This window comes from Delphinus delphis, chromosome 2 (genome assembly GCF_949987515.2).
Source record: "Delphinus delphis chromosome 2, mDelDel1.2, whole genome shotgun sequence".
Classification (NCBI taxonomy): domain Eukaryota; kingdom Metazoa; phylum Chordata; class Mammalia; order Artiodactyla; family Delphinidae; genus Delphinus; species Delphinus delphis.
In genome coordinates, this window is record NC_082684.1 from 146,093,229 (window position 1) to 146,116,652 (window position 23,424).

The 23,424-nt window shown below is 38.7% G+C and overlaps 1 protein-coding gene across 4 annotated transcripts in view; it reads right to left on the minus strand.

Moving 5' to 3' along the window:
- Positions 1-23,424, minus strand: part of TEX9 (testis expressed 9) — a 216,143-nt gene that overhangs the window by 110,378 nt on the left and 82,341 nt on the right. The window contains exon 4 of one of the 4 annotated variants that reach the window (XM_060005921.1): positions 7,802-7,840. The exons of 2 other annotated variants lie outside the window; for them this stretch is intronic. In XM_060005921.1, the coding sequence (XP_059861904.1) occupies positions 7,802-7,840 (39 nt within the window). Of the gene's footprint in view, positions 1-7,801; positions 7,841-23,424 lie in introns of those variants that run through there. One more of the 4 variants, XM_060005923.1, reaches the window with a different exon arrangement.

Here is a 23,424-nt window from a genome sequence, read left to right on the forward strand (position 1 = left end):
CGTGATGGCTCTGAACTCGTGGTACTCAGCCCGAATCCAAATTAATCTTCATAAATATAAAGAAATGGATCCTAAGTTGTGGTAGTGGTGTTAAGTGAAACACATGAAGTTGAATCTCTGTAACCTAAATGGCTGTATCTTGTGATATAATCACAAGACATAATACAGTGTTTTGAACTCAAATGTATCTGAATTAAGTAATATTCCTAAACTGCAAAGCAAGTATGAATCACTGGCATTTGAATACACAGCGTTCTTTCCCACACTGTTTATATCTTTTAAGCACATTATCATAATAAACATATAGTTGAGCGGCAACTGAACCAAGTATAAATTCAATGTTCAAATGAGACTGAAATAAAGCATCTCCCTGAAGAACAGCAAAAACCTGGAGTCAATCTAAGTGTCCAACTAGAGAATTAGTTTAATAAGTCATGGTATAGTATATCATAATTAGTGATGATATGAGTAGATTTATATTTATTGACAGAAAGATATGATATATATATATGATATATATATATACACATATATATGTGTATATATATACATATATACATATATATGTATATATGTATATATATAATATATATATATTAATATATATATTATATAATATATATATTATATAATATATATATTAACTTAATATTATTATTATATATTATATATATTATTATATATATATTATATAATATTATATTATTATTATATTATAATATATATAATATATTATATTATTATTATATATATTATTATAATATATTATATATTATTATTAATATTATTATTAATAATATTAATAATATATTTTTTTTTTTGTCTGTGTTGGGTCTTCGTTGCTGTTTGTGGGCTTTCTCTAGTTGAGGCGAGTGGGGACTACTCGTCGTTGCAGTGCACAGGCTTCTCGTTGCGGTGGCTTCTCTTGTTGCAGAGCACAGGCTCTAGGTGCACAGACTTCAGTAGTTGCAGCACACGGGCTCAGTAGTTGCAGCACATGGGCCCTAGAGCGTGCAGGCTTCAGTAGTTGTGGTGCATGGGCTCAGTGGTTGGGGTGCGTGGGTTCTAGGGCACGTGGGCTTCAGTAGTTGTGGCTCGAGGCTCTAGAGTGCAGGCTCAGTAGTTGTGGCACACGGGTTTAAGTTGCTCTGCGGCATGTGGGACCTTCCCAGACCAGGGATCTTTCCCGTGTCCCCTGCACTGGCAGGTGTATTCTTTTTTTTTTTTTTAATAAATTTATTTATTTATTTATTTATTTATGGCTGTGTTGGGTCTTCGTTTCTGTGCATGGGCTTTCTCTAGTTGTGGCAAGCGGGGGCCACTCTTCATCATGGTGCGCAGGCTTCTCACTATCGCGGCCTCTGTTGTTGCGGAGCACAGGCTCCAGACGCGCAGGCTCAGTTAATTGTGGCTCACGGGCCCAGTTGCTCCGCAGCATGTGGGATCTTCCCAGACCAGGGCTCGAACCCATGTCCCCTGCATTGGCAGGTGGATTCTGAACCACTGCGCCACCAAGGAAGCCCCGGCAGGTGTATTCTTAACCACTGTGCCACCACGGAAGTCCAGAATTACCTTATTTATGATAACTTATAGTCATATAAATATATATATATAGAAAAATTCTGAATAGAATTACATGAAAATTTTATTCATTAATAATTATAGTTATAATTATTTTGATTATTATCACAGATGCTGCCAGTGTCCCATGTAGTACTGCAGCCAACTTCTAATGCTTCCTCTGTGTCTGACAGCTTTTTATTCCAGAACTGTGGAAGACAGCTTGTCTGGCAGCAGGCTGAAAATGCTGAGGTAGTAGCTCACCCTTGAGGTGACCTCATTCTGAGGCATTTTTTTACAGCATTTCTCAGGATTTCTCCATGAGATTTCTCTTTAGTAGCCCACTGTCATATCTGGCTTAATAACACACCCTTCACTGGTTGGATTCTCTTCGTTATATTACTCCTCCATTCCCATAAGTACTCTGCATTTCCGAAATAATCTGCTTACACTCAAATCCTTGTTTCATCTGTTTCTAGGCATACTCATACGAAGATATCTATCTGTAATTTTCAAATACTTCTACTAAAGCTCAGATGATTTATGTAAAAATTTAATAAAAGTTTAAAAAACATTTTATATATGATGTTTTATAAGTCAGATGTAAAAATACATAAACAGAAGGAAAGTTAAAGAAAAGTTAAAGAACACAGAGTTCTTTCTGTGTTCTTCAATAAAGATATTTGTCTATAAGTGTTTGTTTTAAAGCTGTGATGGGGGCATGAAAACTACTTTCAAATATTTAAAGGGCTAATAAGTAAAAGAAAAATTGATGTATTCATCATGATACTAAAGAAACCATAGAAAAAGAGCCTAGTGGAAGTCACAAGGAGAAGAATTTCTATTTAAATAAGAACTGTCTGGCAGTTAAAGCTGCTTCAAACTGGAATAAACTGTCTCTGGAAAAAGAGCATTTTTGTCAGTGACAAGTGCCAGACTGTGAGTGGAACCTGGCTGACTCTTGACGGGGGCAGTTGGCTGGAAGGATCTTTAACATCCCTCTCAACTTGGAGAGTCTCTAATTCTGAGCCTAATTAATCAAACTATGTGGATATCTGGGAATCATTTATGATTTCTTACTAATGATACTAGGAGTACTGGATTATTTGGAACCATATATTCATTCCTAGACCTTCAAATGTGAGATAAGGGATCACTGTAGCACTTTGTACAAATGGTAAATACACATTCACAAAACATAGAAGTGGAAAAAGATTTAGGAGTCTGGATAAATCATAAAATGTGGATCCAAAAATGTTAATTTAAAAATTGACATTATTGACACTGACTTTATTCAGACCATGAAATAGGTCTAGTTTCATACAATTTTCCGGCATTTGAAATATGTAAGCCAGAGACCATCAAGAAGTGGTCAGTTTGGGGCTTCCCTGGTGGTGCAGTGGTTGAGAGTCCGCCTGCCGATCCAGGGGACACGGGTTCATGCCCCAGTCCGGGAAGATCCCACATGCTGCGGAGCGGCTGGGCCCGTGAGACATGGCCACTGAGCCTGCGCGTCCGGAGCCTGTGCTCTGCAACGCGAGAGGCCACAACAGTGAGAGGCCCACGTACCGCAAAAAAAAAAAAAGATCAGAAATAAATTCAAGAAGCAATCTCATTTACCACTGCATCAGAAAGAATAAAATACCTAGGAATAAACCTATCTAAAGAGACAAGAGACCTGCACTCCAGGAAGTATAAGATGCTGGAGAAAGAAATCAAAGAAGACACTAACAGATGGAAATATATACCATGTTAATGGATTGGAAGAATCAATATTGTCAAAATTACTACACTACCCAAGGCAATCTACAGATTCAATGCAATCTCTATCAAAATACCAATGGCATTTTTCACAGTAGAACAAAAAAAGTCTTAAAATTTGTATGGAGACACAAAAGACCCTGAATACCCAAAGCAATCTTGAGAAAGAAAAACAGACCTGGAGGAGTCAGGCTCCCTGACTTCAGACTATACTACAAAGCTGTAGTCATCAGAACAGTATGGTAATGGCACAAAAACAGAAATATAGACCAATGTTAACAGGATAGAAAGCCGAGAAATAAACCCATGCACCTATGGCCAATTAATCTATGACAAAGGAGGCAAGACTACACAATGGTGGAAATACAGTCTCTTCAACAGATGTTGCTGGGAAAACTGGACAGTTACATGTAAAAAAATGAAATTAGATCATTCTTTAACACCATGCACAAAAATAAAGTTGAAATGGGTTAGAGACCTTAATGTAAGACTGGAGACTATAAAAGTCTTAGAGTAAAACATAGGCAGAACACTCTGTGACATAAATCACAGCAATATCTTTTTCATTCTGTCTCCCAGAATAATGGAAATAAAAATAAAAATAAACAACTGGGACCTAATTAAACTCAAAAGCTTTTGCACAGCAAAGGAAACCATAAACAAAACTAAAAGACAACCCACAGACTGGGAGAAACTATTTGCAAATGATGTGACCAACAAGGGATTGGTCTCCAAAATTTACAAACAGCTCATGAGGCTTAATATCACCAAAACAAACAACCCAATCAAAAAATGGGCAGAAGACCTAAATACACGTTTCTCCAAAGAAGACATACAGATGGCCAAGAAACACATGAAAAGATGTTCAACCTCACCAATTATTAGAGAAATGCAAATCAAAACTACAGTGAGGGCTTCCCTGGTGGCGCAGTGGTTGAGAGTCCACCTGCCGATGCAGGGGACACGGGTTCGTGTCCCGGTCCAGGAAGATCCCACATGCCGTGGAGCGGCTAGGCCCATGAGTCATGGCCGCTGAGCCTGCGCATCTGGAGCCTGTGCTCCACAACGGGAGAGGCCACAACAGTGAGAGGCCCGCGAACCCCCCCCCCAAAAAAAAACTACAGTGAGATATCACCTCACACCAGTCAAAATGGCTATCGTCAAAAAATCCACAAACAATAAATGCTGGAGTGGGTGTGGAGAAAAGGGAACCCTCCTACACTGTTGGTGGGAATGTAGATCAGTACAACTACTATGGAGAACAGTATGGAAGTTCCTTAAAAAACTAAAAATAGAGCTACCATATGACCCCGAAATCCATTCCTGGGCATATATTCAGAGAAAAACATGGCCCAAAAGGATACATGCACCTCAATGTTAATTGCAGCACTGTTTACAATAGCCAAGACATGGAAGCAACCTAAATGTCCATCGACAGAGGAACTGATAAAGAAGATGTGGTGTATATATATATATATATATAATGGAATATTACTCAGCCACTAAAAAGAATGAAATAGTGCCATTTGCAGCAACATGGATGGACCTAGAGATTGTCATACTGAGTGAAGTAAGTCAGACAGAGAAAGAGAAATATCGTATGACATCCCTTATATGAGGAAGTTAAAAAAGAAATGATACAAATGAACTTATTTACAAAACGAAACAGACTCACAGATTTAAAGAATGAACTTATGGTTGCCACGGGGGAAGGAAGGGAGGAAGGGATAGTCAGGCAGTTGGGGATTGACATGTACACTGCTATATTTAAAATGGATAACCAACAAGGACCTACTGTACAGCACAGGGAACTCTGCTCAATGTTATGTGGCAGCCTAGATGGGAGGGGAGTTTGGGGGAGAATGGATACTTGCATATGTACAGCTGAGTCCCTTTGCTGTGCACCTGAACTATCACAACGTTGTTAATCGGCTCTACTCCAATGTAAATAAAAAGTTAAAAAAAAAAGCATGAGTAAATGGTGAAAAGATGCTGATATTGTGAAAAGACTTAGCGATTCAAAGAGAGGGACTGAAGAACCAATCTGAACATTCAGCACAAATAACACCCAGCAAAAGAAATATTTTCAGGAAGTAGGGAGGGACTTGAAAAAATTCTTTTACTTGTATCTTTAGTGAAAGTTGAGATGCTATTATGTTGATTTAAAAAGATCAATCTGAAAATAATAAAAAGTTCTTAAAAAGAAAAAAATAAAGTAAATTACAGATATGTAACATGATGTGAGGAATTCCAGGAAGGATTACTCTCCTTAAAAAACCTGAAGTTGTACCATTCATAATTTATTTTGTTAGACAGTACCTTTTGACATTCTTTCTTTTCCCCCTCCTTCTCCCATCCTCTCTTTACCATTCCTCTTACTGTCCTCTTACCTACCTTGATAGGTAAGGTAATATTCCTTTACCATGTAATATTCTTTACCATGTAATATTCTTTACCATGTAATATTCTCTTTACCTCTCTTTACCATGTAATATTACCATGTAATATTCTCTTGTAATATGTAGTGGATTAACATATTAACATTTAGTGAGAATTGTGGTAATATTATTTTGGCCCCTTTGTTCATCCCCCAGACATGTCTAGCAAAACCTTGACTCTAGATTAATTTAACCATCTGCCTTCATTATACACCTGGGCTTCTGAACACTGCTAGAGAAAATTATACAGTCAGGTGTCTTGGATCCACAAAAAAAACTTAGTCAACAATCCATTTATCATCTCATCAAAAAGAATAAAATATATAGTAATAAACCTACCTAAGGAGCCAAAAGACCTGTACTCAACTATAAGATGCTGATGAAAGAAATTAAAGATGACACAAACAGATGGAAAAATAAACCATGTTGTTGGACTGGAAGAATCAATATTGTTAAAATGACCATACTACCCAATGCAATCTACAAATTCAATGCAATCCCTATCAAATTACCAATGGCATTTTTCAAAGAACTGGAACAAAAAAATTTTAAATTTGTTTGGAAACACAAAAGACCCCAAATAGCCAGAACAATCTTGAGAAAGAAGAACAGAGCTGGAGGAATCATGCTCTCTGACTTCAGACTATACTACAAAGCTACAGTCATCAAAACAGTGTTGTACTAGCACAAAAACAGACACATAGATCAATGGAACAGGATAGAGAGCCCAGTAATAAACCCTCGCACTTATGGTCAATTAATCTGTGACAAAGGAGGCAAGAATATACAATGGAGAAAAGACAGTCTCTTCAATAAGTGGTGCTGGGAAAACTGGACAGCTACATGTAAAAGAATGAAATTAGAATATTCTCTAACCCCATATACAAAAATAAACTCAAAATCAATTAAAGACCTAAGTGTAAGACTGGATACTATAAAACTCTTAGAGAAAAACATAGGCAGAACACTCTTTGACATAAATCGCAGCAATACTTTTTTGGGATCTGTCTCCTAGGGTAATGAAAACAAAAGCAAAAATAAACAAATGGGACCTAATTAAACTTATAAGTTTTTGCACAGCAAAGTAAACCATAGACAAAATGAAAAGACAACCTATGGACTGTGAGAAAATATTTGCAAAAGATGCATCCGACAAGGGATTAATTTCCAAAATATACAAACAGCTTATACAGCTTAATATCAAAAAAAAACAAGCAACCCAATCAAAAAATGATCAGAAGACCTAATGGACATTTCTCCGAAGAAGACATATAGACAGCCAGCAGGCACATGAAAAGATACTCAAAATCACTAATTATTAGAGAAATGCAAATCAGAACTACAATGAGGTATCACCTCACACCAGTCAGAATGACCATCATCAAGAAGTCTACAAATAATAAATGCTGGAGAGGGTGTGGAGAGAAGGGAACCCTCCTACACTGTTGGTGGGAATGTAAACTGGTGAAGCCACTATGGAGAACAGTATGGAGGTTCCTTAAAAAACTAAAAATAAAGTTACCATATGAGCCAGCAACCCCACTCCTGGGCATATATCTGGAAAATAAGAAAACTCTAATTCTAAATGATACATGCACCTCAGTGTTCACAGCAGCACTATTTACAATAGCCAAGACATAGAAGCAACCTAAATGTCCATCAACAGCTGAATGGATAAAGAAGATGTGGTGTATATATATATATATATATATATATATATCCATACAATGGAATATTACTCAGCCATTAAAAAAGGATGAAATAGTGCCATCTGCAGCAACATGGATGGACCTAGAAATGATCATATTAAGTGAAGTAAGTCAGACAGAGAAAGACAAATATCATATGATATCACTTATATGTGGAATCTAAAAAAATGATACAAAGAAATTTATTTACAAAGCAGAAATAGACTCACAGACATAGAAAACAAATTTATGGTTACCCAAGGGAAAAGGGAAGTGGGGGGGGAATAAATAAGGGATTTGGGATTAACAGTTGAACATTACCATATGTAAAACAGATAAACAACAAGGACCTACTGTATAGCACAGGAACTATATTCATTATCTTGTAATAATCTATAATGGAAAAGAAAGTGAAAATGAATATATATATTAAAAATGTATATATATATATATATATAAAACTGAATAACTTTGCTATACACCTGAAGCCTTGTAAATCAACTATACTTCAATAAAACGTTAAAAGAATTCTTAGACTCCAACTGTAACTAGCATTCAAGTTACCTAGAAGCATTTCTACATGTACTACAATGCCTATTTAAGGCCCAGGAGAATAAGGAATCCTAAAATAATATTAAGAATATTATTGCAATGATGAACCAGAGATGGGGTTCTGGCCAGGAAACAGAACAAAGTTTTCCGTCTCATTCACTCCTTCCATACTAAACTTCTTCCACCCTGCCACCACTTCTGTACAGTTGCAATGTCTTTCTTGATTCCATACTTGCCCCCAAATATTCATTCTCCATATAGCAACCATGGTGAGCTTTTAAAAATGCAAATCAGATCAGATAATTCCCTTGCTTACTCTCAGTGGCTTCCTGCCATACTTAAACTGAAACTCATTCTTTTGAAAGCCTATCAGACTTCACATGATCTGCCTGCTCCCCTAACTTTTGCCTACTCCTCTCTCTCCACACTGGCATTCTTGCTGATCCTCAAAACTAAAGCATGTGTCCACCTCTTTTGCACTTGTTGTTCCCTCTGACTAGAACACTCTTCCTTAGAGTTTGACATGGTTCACTTTCTCAGTTCATTCAGGACTCTGTTCATATATTACCTTCCTCTACCTCCACACCTATCCTCTTTCTTATACCATTAGCACAAGTGTTGAGATATATCAGTACTCAAGGTTCTACTTACTACTGCATAAGGGAATTTTGATGGAGCAAGTTACATACTCCCATATACTATTTCTACTGTGTCAGTGGCCTATAATATGCCTACACATGGAAAGGCAGATGTATCTTTGTATCCTTCAGAAAGATATAAACTTGTTAAAGCAACAGTCTAGAGAAGGCTTGGTGGCCATGATGGTGGAGTAGGAAGACCCTGAGTTCACCTACTCCCATGGACATACACAAATTACAACTATTTACAGAGGAACTATCTATGAGACATTCTACGGAGCCCAGCAGCATACTTGCCTCTGGTCACCAGAGCTATATGCTCTAGGGATGCCCTCTACCCAGGCTGTGGCAGGGCTGAGTACTGTGGGTGCACTGATAGGAGGGACTAGTCCCCAGCCTGATTGGCTGTCATGTCCTGCCTCACGTGGTGGCTGCCAGCCCATGTGTGGGAAGGGCTAGGTCCCTGCACAGATGGCTGTGTGGCCTGGGAGTTCTTGGAACTGCTGCTGGTCCACTGGTGGACGGGTCAGTTCCTGGTGCTAATGCACTAGAAGAAAGATTCCAGTATGGCGCTTGCCAGCACCAGTGACCTCATGATAGAAGGAGCTCCCCAAAATGGCTGCTGCCAGTGCCTATATTCCCAGTGGGAGTCCTAGTTGCCTCCTGCCTCACCAGGAGGCCCTTCAAGATCAGCAGGTGGGTCTGACTAGGCTCCTTTCAAATTACTGCCTCTATGAACACAGTGAGAATCTTAACAAAAAATTAGAAAACATAAAGAAGAACCAAACAGAGCTTAAGAATATAATAACTAAAATTTAAAAATACACTAGAGGGAATTCCCTGGCAGTCCTGTGGTTAGGACTCTGTGCTTCCACTTCAGGGGGCGCAGGTTTGATCCCTAGTTGGGGAACTAAGATCCATGATATGGCAAAAACAAGCAAACAACAACAACAAAAAACCCACCAGACGGAATCAACAGTAGAATACATGATACAGAAGAACAGATCAGCAAACTGGAAGACAGAGTAGTGGAAATCACCCAAATTGAATAGAAAAAAATAAAAAAGAATTTAAAAAATGAGGGTCATTTAAGAAACCTCTGGGACAACATCAAGCATACTAACATTTGAATTATAGGGGCCCCAGAAGGAGAAGAGAGAAAAAAGAGGCAAGAACTTATTTGAAGAATAATGGCTGAAAAATTCCCTAACCTGAGACAGGAAACAGACATCCAGGCTCAAGAATCACAAAGAGTCCCAAACAAGATGAACCTAAAGAGGACTACAACAAGATACATTATAATTAAAATATCAAAAAGATAAAGAGGGACTTCCCTGGTGGAGCAGTGGTTAAGAATCCACCTGCCAATGCAGGGGACGCGGGTTCAAGCCCTGGTCCAGGAAGATCCCACATGCCGCAGAGCAACTAAGCCTGTGTGCCACAACTACTGAGCCTGTGTGCCACAACTACTGAAGCCTGCGCACCCATGCTTCTCAATAAGAGAAGCCACCGCAATGAGAAGCCCACATACCGCATCGAAGAGTAGCCCCCACTCAGCGCAACTAGAAAAGCCCGCACGCAGCAACAAAGACCCAATGCAGCCAAAAATTAAAAATAAATAAATAAATTTATATTAAAAAAAGATAAAGAGAAACTATTAAAAGCAGCAAGAGAAAAGCAACAAGTTACATAACTATAAGCTGACTTTTCAAAAGAAACTTTGCAGGCTAAAAGGGAGTGGTACAATATATTCAAAGTGATGAAAGGAAAAAACCTATAACAAAGGATACTCTACATGGCATGGCTATCATTCAGATTCGAAAGAGAGATAAAGAGTTTTACAGACAAACAAACCTTAAAAGAGTTCAGCAGCACTAAACTGGCTTTCCAAGAAAAGTTAAAGGGACTTCTCTAAGTGGAAAAGAAAAGATCACAACTAGAAATATGAAAATTACAAAAGGAAAAATCTCATTGGTAAAGGCCAACATACAGTGAAGGCAGTAGAGCAACCACTTAGAAAGGTAGTAGGAAGGTTAAAAGACAAAATTAATAAAATCATTATTGTTAAAATGACCATACTACCCAATGCAATCTACAAATTCAGTGCAATCCCTATCAAAGTAACAAAGGCATTTTACACAGAACTAGAACAAATAATTTTAAAATTTGTATGGAAACACAAAAGACCCCAAATAGTCAGAACAATTTTGAGAAAGAAGAACAGAGCTGGAGGAATCATGCTCTCTGACTTCAGACTATACTACAAAGCTACAGTAATAAAAACAGTATGGTACTGGCACAAAAACAGACACATAGATCAATGGAACAGGATAGAGAGCCCAGAAATAAACCCTTGCACTTATGGTCAATTAATCTGTGACAAAGGAGGCAAGAATATACAATGGAGAAAAGACAGTCTCTTCAATAAGTGGTGCTGGGAAAACTGGACTACATGTAAAACAATGAAATTAGAACATTCTCTAGCCCCATATACAAAAATAAACTCAAAATGGATTAAAGACCTAAATGTAAGACTGGATACTATAAAACTCCTAGAGGAAAACATAGGCAGAATACCCTTTGACATAAATCACAGCAATATTTTTTTGAGTCCATGTCCTAAAGTAAAGTAAATAAAAGCAAAAATAAATAAATGGGACCTCATTAAACTTAAAAGCTTTTGCACAGCAAAGGAAACCATCAACAAAACAAAAAGACAGCCTACTGAATGGGAGAAGATATTTGCAAATGATATGACTCATAAGGGGTTAATATCCAACATATATAAACAGCTCATACAACTCAACATCCAAAAAAAAACTCGATTAAAAAATAGCAAGGGATTAATTTCTAAAATATACAAACAGCTCATCAGCTCAATATCAAAAAAACAAAAAATCCAGTCAAAAAATGGGCAGAACTAAATAGACATTTCTCCAAAGAAGACATACAGATAGACAACAGACACATGAAAAGATGTTTAACATCGCTAATTATCAGAGAAATGCAAATCAAAACTACAATGAGGTATCATCTCACACCAGTCAGAATGGCCATGATCAAAAAGTCCACAAATAGTAAATGCTAGGGAGGGTGTGGAGAAACAGGTACCCTCTACACTGTTTGTGGGAATGTAAATTGATGCAGCTGCTATGGAAAACAGTATGGAGGTTCCTCAAAAAACTAAAAACAGAGTTGCCATATGATCCAGCAATCCCACTCCTGGGCAGATATCCAGATAAAACTGTAATTCAAAAAGATACATGTACCCCTATGTTCACAGCAGCATTATTCACAATAGCCAAGACACGGAAAAAAACCTAAATGTCCACTGACAGATGAATGCATAAAGCAGTTGCTTCTTTACTTGAGCATTCTGTGCTCTGCCCTTGACTCTGGTTTGCCACATTTGTGTTTTGAGTGTGCCCTGGGACAGGAGGGTTTAAGTGCTAATGTCCAACTTCCAGCCTGGTTACTGCAGCCCTGGTGTATTCTTATTTGACCATTTCACACCCACTAATCATTCACACCCACTGGGAACTCTGACCCATGAATTATATAGTGGGATTGGGTTTCCAAGAAGTAGGAAAAATCAGAAAGCACACAGGTTAGTTCCTGAGCCTGGTGCAGCTGCAGCATGAACACCAGGGGTTACCATATCTGGCAGGCTATATTGCAAAGCAGCTTCAACAACCACTGATGAGTCACAAAGCTGCTTGGGCTTTGTCCCATGCATATTAGAGAGGCTACACTGGGTTCTAGCTCTGAATTCACCTTGGAGGCCTCTTCATTTCCAAGTTCTAACCACTACTTCTCACAAGACCCCTGAGAGAGGTATATGCCCAAGCAACAAGGGCAAAGGGAAAGCAAGCAGTACTTTAGCTTTAGGTTAGTGGGACCATATGGCCTAGTTTGTCAGGACAGTGCTGGATGTGTGGGTATAATTATTGATAACACCTTTTTTACTCCCAAAGTGTACCAGTTTTGATTATAAATTATACGGCTACCCTAATTATATACAGCATACATACACAACATAAAACTTTCCCCTTCCCCCTGTCCTCTAAGCTCTGGAGGGAATATGGAACCATTAGAAATTAGACAGACAAGGAAAGGCGTATAGAGTCAAAGAAAGGAACCAAAGTCATTCCTAGCATTAAAGTAAAATTGGCAGCCAGAATTTTGTTACACCTCTTAGAGTGAAAACAATGCACCCATAAAGGGAGTTCTCAGGGTAGAATTTTAAGGCCCCTGAACCTAGAGAATGACATCCCAAAAGAGAAGTGTGGTGAAGCAGGAAGGAGATGCAGGAAAGTCATGCAGATTGGACCAGAACAGAGACTAATCCCTTAGCCAAAATGGCTGAAAGAGGAACTAAAAGATGATACCAGAACTCATGATACAGCAGAGGGCCTTATCTTGGGCTCCTTGGATGGACCTTGGGGTCTATGGAACTTCTGTGAATTATAACTAAAACTTCTTGTGTATAAAAATTTTTCTGGAAGATATATCCATAAATTTCATCAGAATCTGAAAAAGTTCCCTCAAAGTAAAGAACAATTGCTTTATGATGTTTTCAGTTCTGATACATATTAAAAGAGATATCAATATTAAAAGACAGTTTTTTCATTCAGGTGTGTGAGTTTAGTCATTCTCAACACATCTACTACTAGTCTTACAAAATCCTGAGTTAAATAAGTGTTAACTGGGCTAGGTGGGCCCTATCTGAGTTTTACAATAACAATTCCAATACCCAGCATGGAGAAAACCAGATAAACAGCATTGTTAACAAAATACTCTGTTAACACAGCTTATTTCTGCCTAGGCGAGTTGCACATTACAGAAGCCCTTGGTAATTCTGTAATTCCCGAGAGAGAGAGTTTTTCAGCTTCACCACCAGGTTAAGTATTAATAAAATATCATTCGAGATAAAAATAAGAGAGGTACCTTATGTGTAAGAAACTAGACTGGTTCTGCAATGCCGTTTGAGGACACTTTGTTTCCTTTTGACCTGTGGTTTAGTTTATTCCTTCTGAGTATGTGAGCTAGGGTGTGATTGGCTTACATGGCTTTTACTTGTAATAAAATACTGAGTTGTAGTCAACTCTACCTCTGCTACAGTAAACCCCATACTTGTTCCTACCATTAAGTATCTGGATGCCCTTGTGGAACTCACTTAACTTCTCTGGGCCTGAGGTTCCTTAACTCCAGACATGAATGAGAGCACTGGATTTCATTAGATGTTATCAAAGTTTCCTTCCAACTGTCTGGTTTAATGGCACTGTATTTCTAGGAAGGCATCTGTGTTTATCATTCTTAAGTTTGTGCAACAAACTCCTGAGGAGGAGAGGCACATTCTGCTCATTCAGGATAATATCTAAGACAAAAAATAAATAAAAGATAAAACATCAGTTGAGCACTTTAGATAGCTTGTAAGGGAGCCTCGCGGGGAAGCTTTCTTTCTCCCAATTCCTCTTCTTCCTTCTGGAGAAGACTGATGAGCTACATTCCAGGAGTCTGTTTGGACCACCTGCCATAGTGGATGGGACCATCATGCAGCAAAAGTCACACACACACATGTGCAGCATGAATTCTCTCTTCCTTCTCATACCCACAAGGCTTGTTCTAGCTGGCTCTTTTGTATCATCTTTCCCTTCACATAAATCAAACGCAAAACTAAGCCAAGTTCCACTTCTCAGTGGGAAGGGTCCTGGCCTTCGTGCCCTCTTCCCTGTCTTGGGCACAGAAGTTCTTACAGGACTCCTGTCCTTCTGGCCTCCTTTACAGAACATAAGAAGTTCCTGGTATTCAGAGGTAGGACACATGCCTCTATGAAAGTACCAGAACGTGGCCCGTGGTGGAGAGAGGAGTGTATGAGGCTGAAGGTCCAAGTAGGCCCATATAATATTTGGTAACCCTACCATAGTTATACACACCATATTATATATAACATTCCCCTGAGGTGAAAGAATTTCTTCCTGATTACAGCCTGACTGAAAATGGGTCCCTCTGTTGGGCAAAATTATGAGGCTTTTAGATTATCCCCAGCTCTAGCACAGCAGTGGCATTCCTATTTAATAACATATGAGCTGTTTTCATTTTGACAATTGTGATGGCCCTGAAGAATGACTACCCCCTCTTTACTTCATGGCTCTTGTAATAGCTTAGACGATACTGCTGGAAATTCAAAATCCAATATATTTTACTCCAGAAATACAAAATCTCCTGCATTTTACTCCAGAGAAAGTAACTTTTAGTATGTGTCATGCCATGCAACATCTAGATCCAAATAAAATCACTGTTCTTCCTTCACAGCTATGACCTTTGTCTTCTTGAGTTAGTATGTAATTGAATTCTTCTTTATAATGACTTAGGCTGGACTGCAGCAGTCTTCTGTTCTTATGCAACACCGTGATTACTTAAATACTTGGATATGTTTCTTGCTATCTGAATTCTTAATGGTAAGAACCCAGAGCATTAAATCTGCTCTTCTCTTGCTTCTATAAAAGCTCTTAGAATCAAGGCTCAAACTATATTAAAAACTGCTACAGCTTTATGCACGTTGGCTTGGGAATCTCTCCATCTACTCTGAAGGTCTTTTTTTTTTTTTTTAAAGATTTTTTTTTTGATGTGGACCATTTTTAAAGTCTTTATTGAATTTGTTACAATACTGCTTCTGTTTTGGTTTCTTGGCCACAAGCCACGAGGCATGTGGGATCTCAGCTCCCCAACCAGGGATGGAACCTGCACCCCCTGCATTGGAAGGCGAAGTCTTAACCACTGGACTGCCAGGGAAGTCCCTACCCTGAAGGTCTTTGCTCAACATCAGCTTCCTTTGGCCTTCACCTCATTCAATTTCAGGCCTTACTGGCTTTCGTCATCTAGCTCCATTTTGACATATGACCAGTTTCCACCCATTTACCTTATCTCTTTTAAAACTTGGATTGGATAATTGTCTTCAGGTAAAATCTAAAGGGTGAGGAAGCCCATTGATGTGCTCCATATAGGTCAGCTTTCTGGAGGAGAAAACAGGGTAGAGAAGGGTAGAGAGGAGGGAGAAAGGGAAGAAAACCAACACAATGGCAAACTGAGGGTCAGGCATTTTGCTCTTCTCTGAGTTTTTCCTTCACTCTGACCCTGAAGCATTGTTCTTTCACCAAGCAAATAGATCTTCAGCAACCTCACCCTATGAGTCCTCCAGCCACATTCAGAAATGCTGAAGTATTGGGGTGAACACAGCTCAGGATGACAACATGGGATCTCACCTCACAAAACAGTGGTACCCAAAGGTGTCTTTCTCGAGCATGAGAATTCTTACGTCTTCTTGCAAATGAATTCTCTCTTCCTTTTACTCTTTCAATGTGAATAAAATAATCAATGTATATCCATGTGCCAACAAACTGCCATGGTAGTTCCCAGACTTCAGTCTTACGGCTTTTTTTGAATGGCACGTATTTTTAATGTGGTCCTTCTTTAGTCTATTTTAGGACTATTTATAGCCATTGTGTTAAGTGTTAAGCGTTGTTATGGACTGAATATTTGCATGCTTCCCAAATTCCTATATTGAAGCCCTACCCCAAGTGTAACTGTATTTGGAGATAGGGCCTATATATAGATAATTAAGGGTAAATGATGTCATAAGAGTGGGGCTCTGATCTGATAGGATTAGTGTCCTTATATGAAGAAACACCAGAGAGCTCACTTCTTCTCTCTCTGTACACAGAAGAAAGGCCATGTGAGGATATAGTAAGAACATCATCATAGTGAGAAGACAAGCTAGGAAGAGAGCGCCTACCAGAAAATGAATCAGCTAGAACCTTGACCTTGGAAGCTCAGGTTCATTGCAGCATTATTCAAATTATCCAAGACATGGAAAAAAAAGTATGTGTCTGTCAAAGGATGAATGGATAAAGAAAATGTGAAATATAAATACATATATACATGCACAAACACGCACATACACACACCCACACACATATACATATACAAAAAACTTATGGAACAGCTAAATATATGCTTAGAGTGAAATGTATACCTATAAGCACCAGTATTAAAAAAGAAGATCTCAAATCAGTTGCCTAAAGTTTTGCCTTAATAAACTAGAAAAAGAAGCATAAACTAAATCCAAAGCAAGCAGAAAGAAGAAAATAAAGACTAGAGTGCAATAAATGAAATGGAAAATAAAAAATAGAGAAAATCAACAAAATTAGAAGTTAGTTCTTTGAAAAGATCAACAAAATCGACAATCCTTTAGCTAGACCGATAACGAAAAAGAAAACTAAAAGTATTAATAGTACAAATGAAAAGGAGCTATTTACTACGTTACAAAAGTTAAAAGGAGGAGGGAGGGAATCCAGATGGTGGAATAGGAGAATGCAGAATTCGTCGCTCACGGGTACATTGCAAATTTATCTACAGATGGAACAATTCCCACAGTTCACCTGCTGAACATTAGCAGAAAACTTTGGACACCTAAAAAAAAGAAATAAAAGAAAAAAAAGAAAAGAGGAATCAAAAAAGGGACCAGCAACCATGGTGAGAAGCTGAAGGTGAGCGGAGGTCCCCACACTCAGAAAAACTCCCTCACGGTGAGAGAATCAGCTGTGACAGAAAAGCACGTTTGGGGGATCAAAGGAGAATGCAGCAGACAGTCCGTGGAAGGCAGGACAAAGTAAGAACTGTATTCAGGGTCTACACCACTGCTCTGCACATTCCTGAATCACGAGTCACCTGTTGCAAAAGGGGGCTGGGTGCTAGAAAGTGGAGTTTGGAGTGTGGACCCAGGGAAGGGACAGCTGTTGGCTGTGAAAAGACAGCCTGAAGGGACAGGGGTAAGAAACTCCACAACTGGGTAAGTCTGCAGAAGAAGCCTGAGATACCATAAAAGCAAGGGGTCATTGTCAAGTGGTGTGCAAGGGGCAGAGCTGCCATTATAAGCCCTTTTGCCAACCCCCAACCGCCAGCTTCTTCACCCTCTGCGGGCACTGGGAGGAGCTCCCATCTGAGCAGGCCCACTCCCCCGCCCGGGCCAGGGTCTCCTCCGCCTGCGTGGGCTCCGGGGGCCTAAGCACTGCCCATCCCAAAGCCTCCTTGGGAATCAGGCCTGGGCGCCCCTGCCTGGGACAAGAGTCTGAAGATGCTGGAGGGGGCTGAGTGCTAAAGAGTGGGGCTGGGAGAACGAATCCAGGGAGAGGAATGCTGTGGGCTACACGGATACAGCAGAAGGGACGGGAGTGAGGGGAGGCGTGGCCACGAATGACCCTAGAGGAAGAGTAGGCTGCCTGGAAAGGGAGGCACCATTGTTGAGAGGCATGGGGGTGGGCGGGGGCAGGCTGACCCTGTTCCCATTTGCCAGCGCCACAGTCTATTCCAACTGTTTGCTGGACCCGTTGCTGCAGGCAACTTGCAGACACTTCAATTGTGGCCACAGTATCCAGGCCACAACATGAGTGAGAAAGGGTGCCCCAAGCAGCCGCTGCTTTTGCTCTCTCCTGCCTGGGCAAGGAACAGACTCCTGAGGGTGGCGCGCACAGAGAGGTGGGGTCAAAACCAAAACTGAGCTTCAGGGGCAGTGCGACTAAGGAAGAGAAATGGAAATCTTGCCATGCACCTGCACAAGCTGTGGATTAAACCCCCATGTCGGCTGGGTAAATCCTGCATCTGTGGAATACCTGAACAGACGACGATTGTTTCAACATTTGAGACTGGTCTAGCTGTCACAGCATTGGACTCTGGGGACAAGTACACTCAGGAATCGGGCCAGGTCAGAGTCTCTGCTGGCTCCACAGTTCCCACAGCAGGTCCAGAGACCTATCTAGAGGTATTGGAGGGCCTCCTGAGGAGGCGGGGATTGGCACTGGGTCACTCTGGGAGCAAGTACACTGACAGAGGAGGCCCCAGGAAAATATTCTTAGTACTAATATTATTTTTTTGTTTTTTTTGCTCAGCTGTTGGTGTTCTTGCTTTTATTATATTTTATCTTTTGTTTTTGATTTTTATTCTTATATTCTTAATCTTTTTTCAAAATATATTATTTTAAATTTTTCTATTTTTACTTTACTGTTGTTGCTTTGTGGTTTTTTCCTTGCTTTTGTTCTTTGATATCTGTTTTTTATTTTATTTATTTTTTTTTGAATTTTATTTTATTTATTTTTTTATACAGCAGGTTCTTATTAGTTATCCATTTTATACATATTAGTGTATACATGTCAATCCCAATCTCCCAATTCATTCCACCCCCACCCCCACCCCCTGATGCTTTCCCGCCTTGGTGTCCATACGTTTGTTCTCTACTTCTGTGTCTCTATTTCTGCCCTGCAAACCGGTTCATTGGTACCCTTTTTCTAGGTTCCACATATGTGCGTTAATATACGATATTTGTTTTTCTCTTTCTGACTTACTTCACTCTGTATGACAGTCTCTAGATCCATTCACGTCTCTACAAATGACACAATTTCGTTCCGTTTTATGGCTGAGTAATATTACATTGTATATATGTACCACATCTTCTTTACCCATTCGTCTATCGATGGACATTTAGGTTGCTTCCATGACTTGACTATTGTAAATAGTGCTGCAGTGAACATTGGGGTGCATGTGTCTTTTTGAACTATGGTTTTCTCTGGGTATATGCCGAGTAGTGGGATTGCTGGGTCATACGGTAATTCGATTTTTAGTTTTTTAAGGAACCTCCATACTGTTCTCCATAGTGACTGTATCAATTTATATTTCCACCAACAGTGCAAGAGGGCTCCCTTTTCTCCACACCCTCTCCAGCATTTGTTGTTTGTAGATTTTCTGATGCCCATTCTAACTGGTTTGAGGTGATACCTCATTGTAGTTTTGATTTGCATTTCTCTAATAATTAGTGATGTTGAACAGCTATTCATGTGCTTCTTGGCCAGCTGTATGTCTTCTTTGGAGAAATGTCTATTGAGGTCTTCTGTCCATTTTTTGATTGGGTTGTTTGTTTTTATAACATTGAGCTGCATGAGCTGTTTATAAACTTTGGAGATTAATCCTTTGTCTGTTGATACATTTGCAAATATTTTCTCCCATTCTGAGGGTTGTGCTTTCGTCTTGTTTGTAGTTTCCTTTCCTTTGCAAAAGCTTTTAAGTTTCATTAGGTCCCACTTGTTTATTTTTGTTTTTATTTCCATTACTCTAGGAGGTGGATCAAAAAAGATCTTGCTGTGATTTATGTCAAAGAGTGTTCTTCCTATGTTTTCCTCTAAGACTTTTACAGTGTCTAGTCTTACATTAAGGTCTCTAACCCATTTCAACTTTATTTTTGTGCATGGTGTTAGGGAGTGTTCTAATTTCATTCTTTTACATGTAGCTGTCCAGTTTTCCCAGCACCACTTATTGAAGAGACTGTCTTTTCTTCATTGTATATCCTTGCCTCCTTTGTCATAGATTAGTTGACCATAGGTGTGTGGGTTTATCTCTGGGCTTTCTATCTTGTTCCATTGATCTATATTTCTGTTTTTGTGCCAGTACCATAATGTCTTAATGACTGTAGCTTTGTAGTATAGTCTGAAGTCAGGAAGTCTGATTCCTCCAGCTCGGTTTTTTTCCCTCAAGACTGCTTTGGCTATTCGAGGTCTTTTGTGTCTCCATACAAATTTTAAGATTTTTCTGTTCTAGTTCTGTAAAAAATGTCATTGGTAATTTGATAGGGATTGCATTGAATCTGTAGATAGCTTTAGATAGTATAGTCATTTTCACAATATTGATTCTTCCAATCCAAAAACATGGTATATCTCTCCATCTGTTGGTATCATCCTTAATTTTTTTCAGCAGTGCCTTATACTTTTCTGCATATAGGTATTTTGTCTCCCTAGGTAGGTTTATTCCTAGATATTTTATTCCTTTTGTTGCAGTGGTAAATGGGAGTGTTTCCTTAATTTCTCTTTCAGATTTTTCATCATTAGTGTATAGGAATGCAAGAGATTTCTCTGCATTAATTTTGTATCCTGCAACTTTACCAAATTCATTGATTAATTCTAGTAGTTTTTTGGTGGCATCTTTAGGATTCTCTATGTATCGTATCATGTCACCTGTACACAGTGACAGTTTTACTTCTTTTCCAATTTGTATTCATTTTATTTCTTTTTCTTCTCTGATTGCTGTGGCTAGGACTTCCAAAACTATGTTGAATAATAGTAGTGAGAGTGGACATCCTTGTCTTGTTCCTGATCTTAGAGGAAATGCTTTCAGTTTTTTTACCATTGAGAATGATGTTTGCTGTGGGTTTGTCATATATGGCCTTTATTATGTTGAGGTAGCTTCCCTCTATGGCCACTTTCTAGAGAGTTTTTATCATAAATGCATGTTAAATTTTGTCAGAAGCTTTTGCTGCATCTATTGAGATGATCATACGGTTTTTATTCGTCTATTTGTTAATATGGCTTATCACATTGATTGATTTACATATATTGAAGAATCCTTGCATTCCTGGGATAAAACCCACTTGATCATGGTGTGTGATCCTTTTAATGTGCTTCTGGATTCTGTTTGCTAGTATTTTGTTGAGGATTTTTGCATCTATGTTCATCAGTGATATTGGCCTGTAGTTTTCTTTCTTTGTGACATCCTTGTCTGGTTTTGGTATCAGGGTGATTGTGGCCTCATAGAATGAGTTTGGGAGTGTTCCTTCCTCTGCAATTTTTTGGAAGCGTTTGAAAAGGATGGGTGTTAGCTCTTCTCTAAATGTTTGACAGAATTCACCTGTGAAGCCATCTAGTCTTGGACGTTTGTTTCTTGGAAGATTTTTTAATTACAGTTTCAATTTCATTACTTGTGATTGATTTCTTCATATTTTTTATTTCTTCCTAGTTCAGTCTTGGAAGGTTATAACTTCCTAAGAATTTGTCCATTCTTCCAAGTTGTCCATTTTATTGGGATAGAGTTGCTTGTAGTAGTCTATTAGGATGCTTTGTATTTCTGTGGTGTCTGTTGTAACTTCTCCTTTTTCATTTCTAAATTTATTGAGTCCATTCCCTCTTTCTCTTGATGAGTCTGGCCAATGGTTTGTCAATTTCATTTATCTTCTCAAAGAACCAGGTTTTAGTTTTATTGATCTTTGCTATTGTTTTCTTTGTTTCTATTTTATTTATTTCTGCTCTGATCTTTATGCTTTCTTTCCTTCTACTAACTTTGGCTTTTGTTTGTTCTTTCTCTAGTTCCTTTAGGTGTAAGGTTTGATTGTTTATTAGGGATTTTTTTTTATTTCTTGAGGTAGGCTTGTATCCCTATAAACTTCTCTCTTACAACTGCTTTTGCTACATCCCATAGGTTTTGGATCTTCGTGTTTTCATTTCATTGTCATCTCTCTCTGGGTATTTTTTGATTTCCTCTTTGGTTTCTTCAGTGATCTCTTGGTTACTGAGTAATGTATTGTTTAGCCTCCATGTGTTTGTTATGTTTTTTTCCCTGTAATTGATTTCTAATCTCATAGCATTGTGGTCAGAAAAGATGCTTGATATGATTTCAATTTTCTAAAATTTACTGAGGCTTGATTTCTTACCCAAGATGTGATCTATCCTGGAGAATGTTCCGGGCACACTTGAGAAGAAAGTGTAATCTGCTGTTTTTGGATGGAATGTCCTACAAATATCAATTAAATCTATGTGGTCTATTGTGTCATTTAAAGCTTGTGTTTCCTTATTAATTTTCTGCTTGGATGATCTGTCCATTGGTGTAACTGAGGTGTTAAAGTCCCCCACTATTATTGTGTTACTGTCGATTTCCTCTTTTATAGCTGTTAGCAGTTGCCTTATGTATTGAGGTGCTCTTATGTTGGGTGTCATATATGTTTATAATTGTTATATCTTCTTCTTGGATTGAGTCCTTGATCATTATGTAGTGTCCTTCCTTGTCTCTTGTAACATTCTTTATTTTAAAGTCTATTTTGTCTGATATGAGTATTGCCACTACAGATTTCTTTGATTTCCATTTGCATGGAATATCTTTTTCCATCCCCTCACTTTCATTTTGTATGTGTCCCTAAGTCTGATGTGGGTCTCCTGTAGACAGCATATATATGGGTTTTTGTATACATTCAGCAAGCCTGTGTCTTTTGTTTGGAGCATTTAATCCTTTCACGTTTAAGGTAATTATTGATATGTATATTCCTATGAACATTTTATTAATTGTTTTGCATTTGTTTTTGTAGGTTCTTTTCTTCTCTTGTGTTCCCCACTTAGAGAAGTTCCTTTAGCACTTGTTGTAGAGCTGGTTTGGTGGTGCTGAATTCTCTTAGCTTTTGCTTGTAGTAAAGCTTTTGATTTCTCCATTGAATCTGAATGAGATCCTTGCTGGGTAGAGTAATCTTGGTTGTAGGTTCTTACCTTTCATCACTTTAAATATGTCATGCCACTCCCTTCTAGCATGTAGAGTTTCTGCTGAGAAATCAGCTATTAACCTTATGGGAGTTCCCTTGTATGTTATTTGTTGTTTTTCCCTTGTTGTTTCCAATAATTTTTCATTGTCTTTAATTTTTGCCAATTTGATTACTATGTGTCTCGGCGTGTTTCTCGTTGGGTTTATCCTGTATGGGACTCTCTGCACTTCTGGACTTGGGTGGCTATTTCCTTTCCCATCTTAGGGAAGTTTTTGACTATAATCTCTTCAAATACTTTCTCGGGTCCATTCTCTCTCTCTTCTCCTTCTGGGACCCCTATAATGCGAATCTTGTGTTTAATGTTGTCCCAGAGGTCTCTTAGGCTGTCTTCATTTCTTATCATTCTTTTCTCTTTATTCTGTTCTGCAGCAGTGAATTCCACC